Source organism: Dermacentor variabilis, chromosome 10, assembly GCF_050947875.1.
Source record: "Dermacentor variabilis isolate Ectoservices chromosome 10, ASM5094787v1, whole genome shotgun sequence".
Taxonomy (NCBI): Eukaryota; Metazoa; Arthropoda; class Arachnida; order Ixodida; family Ixodidae; genus Dermacentor; species Dermacentor variabilis.
In genome coordinates, this window is record NC_134577.1 from 12,849,826 (window position 1) to 12,862,941 (window position 13,116).

The 13,116-nt window shown below is 43.3% G+C and overlaps 1 protein-coding gene across 3 annotated transcripts in view; it reads left to right on the forward strand.

The window, feature by feature from the left end:
* Nucleotides 1–11,427, forward strand: part of LOC142559915 (uncharacterized) — a 165,265-nt gene extending 153,838 nt beyond the window's left edge. For 2 of the 3 annotated variants that reach the window (XM_075671605.1, XM_075671603.1), the window contains 6 exons: nucleotides 902–1,008; nucleotides 1,092–1,179; nucleotides 1,969–2,484; nucleotides 5,833–6,101; nucleotides 6,510–6,632; nucleotides 9,622–11,427. In XM_075671605.1, coding sequence (XP_075527720.1) covers nucleotides 902–1,008; nucleotides 1,092–1,179; nucleotides 1,969–2,484; nucleotides 5,833–6,101; nucleotides 6,510–6,632; nucleotides 9,622–9,958 — 1,440 coding nt within the window. In that variant the 3' untranslated portion in view covers nucleotides 9,959–11,427. The remainder of the gene's footprint in view (nucleotides 1–901; nucleotides 1,009–1,091; nucleotides 1,180–1,968; nucleotides 2,485–5,832; nucleotides 6,102–6,509; nucleotides 6,633–9,621) is intronic. The other variant, XM_075671606.1, reaches the window with a different exon arrangement.
* Nucleotides 11,428–13,116: the final 1,689 nt, after the last annotated feature.

The window sequence follows — 13,116 nt, forward strand, 5'->3', positions numbered from 1 at the left end:
TTATTGCCTTGCAACAAGTGAAGTTTTTGTTGTTGTTGTTTTTTCAGCACTGAAAATCAGTCTCATGCCGACTGGCAGGATTTGGCTGTTTCCAGTCACGCAACATAGACTTTCCAGTCACCTACAAGATCAGCTACCCGAAAAATCATGTCGCGTGACCAGCACAAAACCTACCAGTGTGAACGGGACTTCATTGCCTTTTTTTTTTATTTTAGCTGTTTAATTTTGGATTGAGGTTTGTCTGCGTCTGGTTCAGTTAGTGAGTATGGTTGTGCTTTCATCTTTATCTCTAAACCACGTTCGCTGTTTGTCTTGTAGGTTTTGTAAACGATGTCTTACTTCTGTGTGAAACCAAACAAGACAAAAATTTGCAGGAACGCGGAGATGAAGTGACGAACAGTAGACAAACAAGAAATGTCTCAAACTGTCAACATTTCGACAAGGGGGCAAGCGCAAGGACAAGTCTTGATAAAAACAAGACATTGGCTTCAAGAATTGACTCCAGAGAAATTCTTGTTCAACCACTGTTGATCAATTCTGTAGGATGTCCTAGCTAATGTTAGCCAAGCTGCTCAACGAAAAAAAAAGAAGGAACTGAATATAACTGGGTGCAAGATATGATTTTTAGACCTAAGTTGTTCGGTCAACAGACCTCTCACCCTAGGTCTTTCTTTTTTTGAACAGCTTGACTAACCTTAGCTAGGACACATGGTACAGTCAAGTGCCTCTACAAGGAAAGCCTCTACAATGAAATAGCCTGTATGATGAAGGAATAATTCTGTCCTGGTTCTATTGTGAGCTGTGTGGTGCACGACCTTTACAACGAAGTGACCTGTATCATCTGAACTCTGTCACTGTTATGCATTCTCAGTTTTATTTCACATTTATTTTTCTTTTGCAGGTGCCATTGGCTTCAAATAAAACAATTAACATAAGCCTTGAAAAAATACTTTCTGGAGGTGCAGCTGAGACCTTTCACTCTGCCCTGAAGGAACTTGTAAAAAGCCGGTTGGCCACTTTTCTGTTCTCTCTCTTAACTGATAGCCATTGTGTGCCAAAATTTAATCGTGTCCTTTTGATTTTTGCTGCAGCACGCCACTGGTGGCCACCCCGGAGCAGAGCAGCACTTCCGTCACTCAGGACTCATGGGTTCCCACACCGCAGCCTGCAAGAAACCAGGTGAAGGATGGGACAACATACAAGACAACAACAGACAACAGACAGCGCTACAACATCTCAGACAAACACAGAACTATGAAAAACATTCATGGTTTAGATAATTACAGATTTCTGTACAATATACGCATAGCATATTTATTCTAATCTAATGTTTTCATAGTGAAACTTGTAGCAGTACATATTTTTTTTTATAAAAGATCTTGCGGTGGAAAATTGTGCAACTAATACAATGACAAAGGAAGGCATGAAGGCAAGTACTGCATAAAGAACACGGAATACATATGAATTAAACAGCACATGCACAAAACAGGCCTGTCATAATTGAGGTAACCAAAAATGTGCCTCAAGAAAGCTTTCTCACTATTGTAAAGCCTAATTACCGGGTTGCTGACGCAAACTTTCTCGTGTCTTGATATTGAAATGTTTTCCTATATCAGTTGTGCCTCAGGACAATGCTCAGTGTTGTTACATTGCTCAGCGATATTAGTATCCTTTATTTTAATTTTCCACAGTTCTTACGTTTGCCCTATTGTTTATGCAACATCCAAGCTTTTGTTTGCAGGCATCTTAGTGTGATGTTTTGAGCTGTGATTCTACATCATGAATGAAGAAAATAAAAGCAACAGTGCTCAAATCCCACTGCTTTAGGATAATGTTTGATTTCCAAAATGTTTTATCTTTATGCATGCAGGCTGAACCATTCTTCATGATCTGTGGAGTATTTTGCTTCTTAACGGATGTCCTTGATGAGATGGCCCATATTTTTTTTCTTTTCTGTTTGCTTTCCAGAACTTTAATATGGCTCCAACAGTGCCCGACCTGTCTGACTTATCAGTGGGCTTATCAGCGCACTCGAGATCAGGAAACATGTCGTATGGAACACATGCTGTGACCTGCAATCCAAGGACAGGTGTCTCGAACATTGGTGCGCTAGGAGGGTGCTTTGCTCAGTCATCTGATGTTGCACAGAACAGTCGGAATACTGTAACACCAGCTCAAGGTGGACCAACAACTCCTTTACAAAGCAGTCGTGTTCACGATTACAACGTTGCTGTCGCAGATGCCCATTTCCGACTGACCCAGCAACAACAGTGTGCAGCTCCAGCTTCTGCAACTGAGCAACGCCTGGGAACAGAATCAGTGCCTGTTGGTGTCTACGAGCTGATCAGGCGCCAGGACGAGCAGTTGCTGGAGCTCAGACTGCAGATTCAACGCCTCCTATCTCCTGCACAAGAACAGAATCAATCAGGGCCGCCGGCCTTGTCTCTCCAACCACTGGCTGGTGGGACTGGCAAAACAAGTGTGGTAAGATTGTGCTATCCAGGGTTCATGCTGGTGTATATGACAAAAATTCAAGGGTTTTGAAGGACTTTCAAGGTCTTGTGTGTGGATTTTCAAGGACCACACGCAGGGCTATAATTATACATGCGTGTATAATTATGGAATACGTACTGTGTCCCGTGACAATTGCCCCTTCCCGCGCTTGCTAAGCTTCACTGCAATACTTCACGTACGCTTCACCGCGCAGCATCGCTGTGCAGAGGCGCAGCTGCCTTTCGGAAACCAGCATTATGCAACGCGCCATGCTTTCTAAGCTTCGAAGCCATACGCGAGGATTACTGATGCGGAGTTGGTGCGATTACTGACAGCAGCGAATTCTTTCAATGAAAAACACGGCACCGAACGGCAATAACCTTAATAGCCAACGTCGAAGCAGCGAAGCCCAGTGTTGCCGCGGTGGTAGCTACGGCTGCCGGCGGATCGGCGTGCGAGAGCGCTGGTTAATTCGAGGCGGCGAGATAATCAAAACGGCGGTGATGGCTTTGATTAATGCCATTTGGGACCTGCGGTAGCGGCAAAAACTTCGGAAAATCGGGCAGCGAAGGGTTCTTGCGTCTGAAATTACAGACGTTCTTATACATCGACTCTATGGGACGCGTGGTGGAGCCTCAAAGCCGTCCGCGCTATCGGGCATTTCACAAAAATCGGGCGTCCGGAAAATCGGTTGTTGACTGCACAAAGGCAACTCCTCCAGCCAACGACACGGCGTCAAAGACAATTCGTAACGAGTCCTCTCTTTTACTCGAGCCAGCAGTGGGTCGCGACTTTCGCTCCCTTTCAATAAAATGACAGCCAATTTTCCCTGATTGAAGCACAAAGTCCCTGAGTTTTGTCTGAGTTTTACCAGACAATTCAAAATGCCTGAGAATTCCCGATTTTTTTAACAAAATCGGAGCGGGAGTTCAGGAGGGTTGAAATTTTCTCGAATACAATCACTGGAAGTTTATTAAAAATAAGAATTTAGGAAATTCAAGGATTTTCAAGGATCTCCGAAAATTCCAGGACTTTCAAGGCCTTGAAAACGATCTTTTCAAATTCAAGGGTTTTCAAGGGTTTCAAGGACCCGCACGAACCCTGGCTATCCCATTACAAGAGGACCACATAAGAGACACGCATAGTCCTACGTTTGGCTGGTTGGAGACTGTTACAACCCCCAGAAAAAAGTGAAAGATGTAGCGCAATGCAAGGTTACAGATTTTAGCCTTGCTGGGCCACAGCCACCATTCTCCATGCACCATCCTACACACGTACAAGAGTGGAACCTTCACTCGTAGACAACATAGTATTAGCAGAAATCCAGGCTCCCTGACCTGTCGATACTGTGGAACCTATCCCATGAACAAACACACCTTGTGGGAGTGCCTTGCCACATCCCCTTTCAAAAGGACAACACTTTCAAAGTTATGGCAGCTTGGAGGAGTGGATCCATTCCACATAATTTTTGAAAAAGTGTGATGGCCACTTCTGGTGCAGCACATCAAGAATGTGCTGGACCTGGAGGCCTGAGCCTGCCAAAGAGACCCAGCCTGGGGCCTTTGTTGCTATGGGACAGAAATGGTATTTCCTCCTCCTATGTTTGGCTGGATGCTACACTTTTTTCATTGTCAGCAGCAGCAACAAAAGTTTAATTTGTGCTGGATAGATAGAATTCACCTCTGGAATATAAAACACAAAAATGAAATATGCTGCCACCTTATAATTGCCATGAATCTTGGATCTTAACAGCATCTGCTCTCAAAATCCAGGAGGGACAGCATTGCAAAAGAAAAATATGCGTGGACACAACCTGAAAACTTTTCCAAGACCTTTCCTGCACACAAACAGGCAATATAAAGTATGTGACAATGACATTAAATTCATAATGCTACAATGACATCATCAGCACTATGTGTCGCCCACAAAATTGTGGAGCAGAGTTCAGCCTGCATTTCCTTTTCCTATCAATCAACCTTTAGTCAGTGGATCACATATCAGAGTTTAAAGGATGCTCTACTAGTCTGAAATGATGTAGTATTCCTCTTTAGTGTCCCTTAACCTTTTCAGGGTCGATTCTTTTCGTCATATGCAATCGCTGAGGGTCGATTTTTTTTTATTGCAGATTCCGATTCTTAGGGATTTATTTCTAAAAATATTACTGTAATTTTTCTAGGGTGACCGTAAAGTGAGAAAAAAATATTTTGTGTTGGTATATATGTACTGTTTATTCATGAATAACAACAATAAAAAGGGGAAAGTAATTTGTAAGAATTAAAAATTTAATGCATTGTTATGCACATAGTTCAAGGCTTAGAAAATGTGCACGTGAGAATATTTCACAAGTCTAAAATGTTCCTGCTCTTACACTAATATTTACGTCCATAGCATAATCGAACTGCGTAGGTAAGCGCACTCAAGAAAACTGTGTGATTGTGTGCCCGTCAAAAAAGCAAAACGTGTGACAAACTTCCACTAATCTTCATCGTATTGTCAACCAGAGGCAATTAGTTTTCGCGAGTCTCAAAAAAAAAAGAAGGAAAACGCATGCACGGCAGCATCCTTCCTATGGCCACCCCTGTGTGCACTAAATGAGCGAGGAACAGGCGGACGCCTTTTGAGTGATTAGTAACGAGATAGCCATCAGTTTTGCGAGTGCAAGAAGCCAAAGCCGTCCGTAGAACAAAACCCCAACCGCCGCCCGCCGACATGCGCGCCAATGCGCGAGCAGTAGTATATAGACGCACCGAAGCAAACTAGCTCTAAAGCAAACCATGCAATGAAAACTAAGAAAGGAATGCGCGAGAAAAACATTCCCTGTATTCCCACATAGTGGCAGAAGCCAGGAAAGAAAGTTAGTAAACTGGCGTGCTTTTTAAATGTACAGACGGTGCCGTAAATATACGGCAACCACCATTCTGGTCTTGTTCACGGCGCCGTATATTTACGTCATTGACCCTGAAAGGGTTAAATGGCGTCTCACCAGCCCACATAAAAAATGTTAGTTATGCGCTGGAAGTCGTTACGTGCCTGCAAGAGTTCGATATAGTTGCATCACACAGATTCTTCATTTTCATACTTTTCTTGCTTTTATGTGTCTTGTTATCACTGGTTGACAAATTTCATTATTGCCGAAGCCTTATCTTTCCATCTAGCTCCACTTCATTTAGTGTCACTTTCAGCCATGCCTTCTGTTACACATATTGTTACTCGGACATGTATTAAATGAAGCAAATTTCATGTCATTCTGTCCAGCAGGAAAGAAATTTATTATGTCATTTTTACCATTGTGCAAGTTCTTGCTATGAAACCTTTTTCTTTTTCATTTGCTCTGGGCAGGAGAAACTGACTTGTAATGCAGCCACCATGACAGAAGCCAGCGCACAGCTAGTGCATCGATCTGTTCAAACGGAGAAGACCACAACTGAAGAGTCCTCTGTTGAAAAGGGCTGCACTTTTTGTGGCCGTCGCAAGCAAGGACTGCCCGCATCAGAAATCCCCGAGCGTGACACTGATTACACCATCTTTTTTCCTGAGAAGTCCCCTCACTTGGCGCAAAAGCTTTCCCAGAAGCCTGGCCCAAGAACAGCACCGAACTTGACTCACAGGTTGGTGCAACTCATTTTGTGCAGCAAATTGTGAAGTTTGTAGCTTAAGTGCAAGGCTATCTACTTGGTTGATATTCATCATTGATGTGAGCGCAAGCACATAAAAACAATAGCATGCGACTTCCTTTGTCTTGTTTATCATTTGCTGTTTTTTATTTATTTTTCTCAAAAAGGTGTGATCACCTCATCATAGATCAAACACTTGAGGGGTTCAAATGTCTTTCTTTCCCCTTCATTTTACTCTCCTTTTAATATTCAGGGTAGGAGACTGTCTGTTGAAGGTAGGAGGAGTTGGGGTAGTAACTGCTGTCGCAGTGAATGTTGTCAGACTGCTGAAGTCTGATGATCTTTCACCACATGGGAAATGTGGACATGGCTGTTTCAGAACTGTCCCTTTTTTAATTTCAGAGATCCTGCCCGGCAGCCCCCAAGGCCTGCCTTTGCACACAGCAAGACTTCAGATCTGCTTGTCACACCCACTGTTTCCTTCAGTGATGATCTCTCTCTGCTGCCTGGCAGGTTGGAGAGAAGGTACGAAACAATCACAGTATCTTAAGCATGCACGCTTTTCAACTGTCTCTGGTTTCTGTGCATAGTAGGAAAGAAATAGATAATCTGTATTGATAGCCGTTAGGGTTTCAGCTAGAAATTCTCACGATGTAATTAAGTCAGTTGCATTAAAAAAAAAAGTAAATTAAGAAAACTTGGTGAAATGTTCGAGGGAAGTAAGGTCAAACAGACTTATCCTCCTTGGTACACAGTGCATTTGTTTTAGCACTGTCTATAGAAACATGTAGTAGTTTTTGCTGCAGAGCCACCTGCAGAACGTAGACAGCAACGTTGTGCACCCTCCACTCCAACACAAGTGTGTTATTTATTTATTTATTTCCTCAAAAGTCTCTTGTTGAGACATTGCATTACGTCTATCTTTGCATGGTAAACAGCTGCATGGCTGAACAACTACAAAGAAGTAAAAATAAATATGCTGCAATGGCTTACAAGTAGTGTGCTTGCCTGTCACACGCATGGAACCACATTCAATTTGTTTATGCCTAACACTTTACTGCATTTTATTTATTTATTTATTTGTCACTGGTTGCATGTGCATCCTTCAAAGCATTTGATGCTGCAGTATATGCAGTTAGCTGTGCAGACAGATAGTTCATTTGTCAAGTGTGTTTTTGTTTTTGTCTGTGAAAAAGTTAGTGGAAAATCATCAGTTGCCAAGAGGCTAGGCCTAATTTTGCACCCTTAACCGGCATGTTTGTGGTCTGCCATTTATTTGCTTGGAAAACTGGCTTGACTGAGGTGAGCCATTCAATAACTACCTATTCAGTAAATCAGTGTGTTGAATATTAATACCTACCCCAGTTAATACCTACCCCAATAGTAATACCTACCCCAGAACAAAACTGCATGGCAGTGGTGTTCTGCTGCTAAGGACGACATAGCTGGTTTGACTCCTGGTCGCTGCAGCCACACTCTGATGGAGGACATAATGCAAAAACACTTATTTACCATGCCACTGTTGCTTTGTAATGTTGAAATCATTCAGTGTGTTTAAATACGTAGTCCTGTGTAATTGGGGTCATACCTAGCTAAATGTACGAAGCAGTGAGCTCAACCATCTTCAGTTCTTTTTTTAATTGTCAGAGTATACTTTCTTGGTTTGATAAGTGTACTGATAGAATTTCTTGCATGATAAACAAATTAACCAGTGTGGTGAACAACATATTAATTTTGCAGACAAAGACAATGCCATCGAGAGCACCATACCTGTACATATGTTTTCTTGAAGCGTGACTTTGCAGCTCACCCTCTGTAATTGGCATCCTTTCATTCTTTCTTTCCTTATTAGACATATAGGATTTAAGAATTCTTAAAATAATATTTGCATTCCTTCAAATTGTTCTAACTGGTTGACCATAGTGAAATTGAATATGTGTAAAGCAATGTTAAAATTGGAGAGAGGAGCCAAATTCGAAATATGTCGCGTAAAACAAAAATGCTCCTATAGTTCCTTCTCAAATATCAGGGTATCCCGCTCTCATTTGCACAGTTCAGTGGGCTGGGCAAACTACGTATTTTATTTTAATTTTATTTTTTCTACATCTCGCACCATTATTATGTCATCATCATAATCATATCTTATTTTCTCTTAAAGGGACACTAAAGGCAAATCTTGAAGGCGTCAATATTATTGCGAACAGGGCCTTAATGACCGAGAAACTGAGGTAAAAGCGGGACATGATTAGAGACTCCACCGGCACACTCAAGCATATGACCGATGACAAAAGCACTCCTTGGTTAAATTCTACCACTAGTACTCAACCACTTGTTGCAGAAAACATTGAAGATGACATAAAATGCTACTTATCCACTTCTGTTTCATTTTTAGAAAAATAGAACTAATTGAAATTACCCTTTACAACGACATGGGCGGTCAAAAGGTTTCGTTTTTGCTCGCTGCCCACGCTTTTGCATTTCAGTAGTTTCATTATCATGTAGTGTTGCACTGGTTTTGCTGGCTCGCGAAACTTACACAAACTGCAAGTAGTAGAGAATTCAGCTTCCATGTAATGTCGCACCATGCTTGAAGGCTCTGCGCCACTTGACCAAAAACCAGCTCCAGCGGCGAATCCACCGCTCTCTCTTGGCTCGGTGCTGCCGTTTGTCGGGCGCCGTTACACTCATCAACGGAAGCAAAGGGCGGTGATGGCATATGCTACGCCACGACTCCCAGTTGGGAGGCGGGACATTTGAATTTCGAAAAAGGCATTTGGACGATTTAGATGCAATTTTTTCGTAAACTAAGTCCTTTCTTGATGCGAAACAAGTGTTATGAGGTTTCTGGAATGGTATTTAAACAATGCTGCCCACTGCTCCGGTTTACCACCCACCCTTTGAGAGGTAACTCGCCGATTAGAATAGTCAATCTTCTGTCAAAATTTTCTATTCTTTATTTTTTTCTATGATCCTCAGGTGTTGTGTGGGAAAATATCAGAGAGAAATGTGAAGTAGAAGTTGAGAAATATGAAGTTGAGAAAATAGCACTCTTCTGGTGCACTGTTGACAAAAATCGGTATACAATCAGGCCTCAGGAACTGCAATCTTGTTGACATCGTAAAGATGAGATATAGAGTGTACTAGAAACAGGGAGGACGGAAAAAGCTAGGAGGAAATTCTGCGCAACAGGGTTGAAGCCAATTGAGTAAGCCAAACAAGTGATCATCATGTCGGAGGGCGCTGTAGAGTGTAGCAGGATATTTCATACGCAGAGTCTTCCCATGATATAATGTGAACCACCTCAGCATGAAATATTTAATCTTTTTCAGTGGTATTGTGTACTAACCTGGACAGCAACATCACAATGGCGCTCACATTTTAGAATTATGATTACTTCCTCCTCATATTTTGGAAGTTCAATTATCAATCTATGATTATGGTTTAGCGAACCTTCGTGGTAGGAAGGCACACTGGGGCAGCGAGACAAATGTGAAGCAGGAACTCGGTGTTGCAGGAGTGTTTCCCAGGGAACAATGCCGACGTCCTCTGCCGGGACGTTCATCCACCCGCGCCTGCAGTACGAAGAGGAGTCGCGGGTGAGCGGTCAGCGACGTGACGAGCTGAGCTTTCAGGTGGACCGCATCGCGCACAAGTACTGTCCAGAAGGGGCTGGCCTGTCAGCGTCCCCGTTGGCCAAGGGCGGAGTGCCGCTTTCGCAAGATGCGCAGGCCTATCTGCGCAACTATGGACTCGACTCCCGTAGAGCACGGGAGGACGCTGCCGGAAGAGTGGACAGCATGGAGCACATACTGGACATTAGCGCTCTCAGGAGGCTGCCCAAGCTGCTCTGACCTCCGAGATGGGTGGTTTGTCAAAGTGACACAGGCACGCATGACCAATCATGGCTATGTGTGGGCCTCCTAGGACCCCAAAGAGTGAGAGAACTTGCAAGTTAGTTCCTTGCATCTGGTGCAATGTAAACGTCGCAGTCACCGCATGCATGCGTAGATGAGTCAATTGTGCAACCATCTGGCACGGCAGTTTTTGTCTCACTACGCGTCTGCTACAGGAATTGCCCATGGCTCCTCAATTAAGGTGGGGTGAGACTTTAAAAATGAGTTTCAAAAGTTGGGTGTACAGCAGTGGTAATAAAAGTTATGCCTATAAAATTTGCAAGGAATTTTAAAGAAATTTGAAAGGTAGATGCAGCTTGCATTAAGCTCAAAATTAGTTTTAAATTTAATTTAATATTTCTTATTTTTGTTTACTTTTTCTGTATATGTACTTTTTTCTTAGATCTACTATTCGCACAGTATTGCAATTTTGTACAAAAGTAGCAAGCAGCGCTTTACAGAAGTGGAACTAAAATTATGCATGTGTAACAAAAACTAAATTTGTTGTTTTTTTTTTTACATTTATTAATGCATGAATATTGCCGCTTATGAATGTTTTTTTTTTTTTAATTCCCTGGGCTGGTAGTCTTTTGAAGTGTCAGCATTGCTATACCCTTTCTCTTTGTTTCTTCGGTCCTTTCTTTCCTGTTTCGCTTCAGATCTCAGCTTGAAATCACTTTTTTGGACCCGTCATCTGTCTATAGATGTTAGTGTTGACACACAGAGAGGTCCAGGGCTGGCTCCCAAATGTTTCAACACAATTTCTCGTGCTACATTTCCATATACAGTACCGGTTGCCATGAAATTTCTGTTTTGCCATTAGTCGCTGACTTCTTCCCGTTGTGAGTACATCTACAGCACAGGTGGACAGCGTCAAAGCTTCATGTGCAACCATAAGCAAATGTTTGGTTCAAAACAGAAGAGCGACATGAGCAGTGGTTCAAAACAGAAGAGCGACATGAGCAGCCCTAGTGGCTGAAGAATGTGTACTACACACAAGACAAAATTCCAAACTTCAGAGCATTGACTTTCTGCAAGTATCTGAAATGAAGAGACCATGTCGAGGTACACTCGCTTTTCTTGTGAACACGTTTCAGATTTTAGAAAAAAATGAATTAATAAAGAAAATCGAATGTTGTTTTCACGCTCATCTAAAGCTATGAGTCTGAGAACAACACAGGGACAGTGATGAACACAGCAGTGCTATCTATCTCTGCATTTGTAAGTTGACACTCCTTACAACAGGCCACGATAATCCAGCAAAAAAAAAAAAAAGTGCGTTATATCCGAAGTTCACACTATCCAAAATTAGGGCAGTTGTATGTCGTGAAATGGCAGAACTTTGCGTATACCGATGTCAAACCCGAAGGTGATCGCAGAAACGATGAAAACATCAAAATTAAACTAAATAAATAAATAAACCTGTTTACTGAGTAATACTTGTTGGGGGGCTAGTTCTTCTTCTTCTCTTCTGGAAACCTGTTTACGCAGTGGACACCTAGCTGTTCACTGTTTACGGACACTGGTAGCCGACAAATGGCAGCTTCCTAGCATTACACCAGCACAATGGGAAGATTAAAAGCCGGCACAATGGCGGGGACCCTCCCCCGAGAGTCGTGAGTTGATGTTAAATGTTACCTTGCGTGCACCACTGCTGTTTGTCTGCGTAGTACACAGAACACACAGGAAGAGTTGTTTGCTTGAGGTGTTGTGCGCCATATTTTATAACCTTCTTAGAGGGTTGAGCGTTGTCATTTCCTCACATGGCACGTCGCATTGTGGCAGAAGTATTAAACTGGAATTGGATTATGGGGCTGTACGTGCCAAAACCACATTCAGATTATGAGGCATGCTGTAGTAGCGGACTCCGGATTAATTTTGACACGGTGTTCTTTAACGTGTCCCAAAACTTTAGCGCACGTGCGTCTTCTATCTTGCCCCCCGTTGAAATGCGGCTGCCGCGTTTGGGATCAAATCCACAACCTCTAGCAATGCCATAGCCGCAAAGCTACAGCGGCGGGCACGGAAGTGTTGATTTGATAGACCACTTCCATAGTGTCGCCTGGACCACACAGTGCACTTCAATTAATGTGGCTCTGCTTCTGCATGCCCTGGGTAGTCTGTCTTTCACATATTTGCTTGGTGTTTATTTTTGAGAAATAGCAGCAATCTACTGTACCGTACCTTGAACTTAAGCTTATCCTGTTTCCCTGAAAGTAGTGGGGTTTCCTTGCCTTCTCACGTCACCTCACCCCTCTCTTGTATGGGAACTGCCTCTTTTCCTCTCTCTCCTTCACCTGTTCTTCTCTCTACAGTTCTATCTGCATCCCCTCTGGCCTCACACGTTAGTAGAAAGGGAAGCGCCGCAGTTTCTGCAATGCTTCTGTGGGGAGTCACAGATAATTACAGCTGTCAAGCGGCTAATGTGGCGACGGCCAGGGAGCTCCAGAGGGCATTGTGCACATTCGACCCAGTGGGGTAAAAACGAGTTTCTCCCGTCGCCTTTCCTCTCTTACTCGCACTTTTTGAACCACCCCTAAGGCGGTGGGCACCACAGCAGCAGCAGCATGTTATTTTAAAGCTTCACTTTAAAAATAACATGACTTTGCTGATGTTTTGGCCGGGGTCCGGCCTTCATCAAGAGTGCGACTACAAGCTCAGAGAGCTTCTTCTTCGTGGTTTGGGTGAGGGAAAGTGCACTTATTCTGTAGCCAATATGGGGGCATGGCGCAGCGTGTCGGTGATGGGGGCGGGGGATGGAAGATGAAGGGATAGAGGGGAGAGTGAGAGTAGATGTCAGGCAGCATACGACAGCATCATCTAGGGGCGATGGCCGGCGAGCGAGGCAGAAGCCCAAGGGAGGCTGATGTCTAGTGGCGATCTAGGAGCCCGTCTGTATACATATATTCAAGCAGGCTTCGTTAGAAGGCACCTGCAGTGTGACCTCCACTGACCCCTGAGTTGAAAAAGCTGCGTTCCATTGCCCTCTTTGCACGAGTGATACATATCAGATTATACATAACAGATCATATATTTGCAGGGCACGTTTATGAGATGACATCTATATTTCCCCATTTCTTAGAAATTCTTGTTGCCCTGCTGCTATGTTCATACTT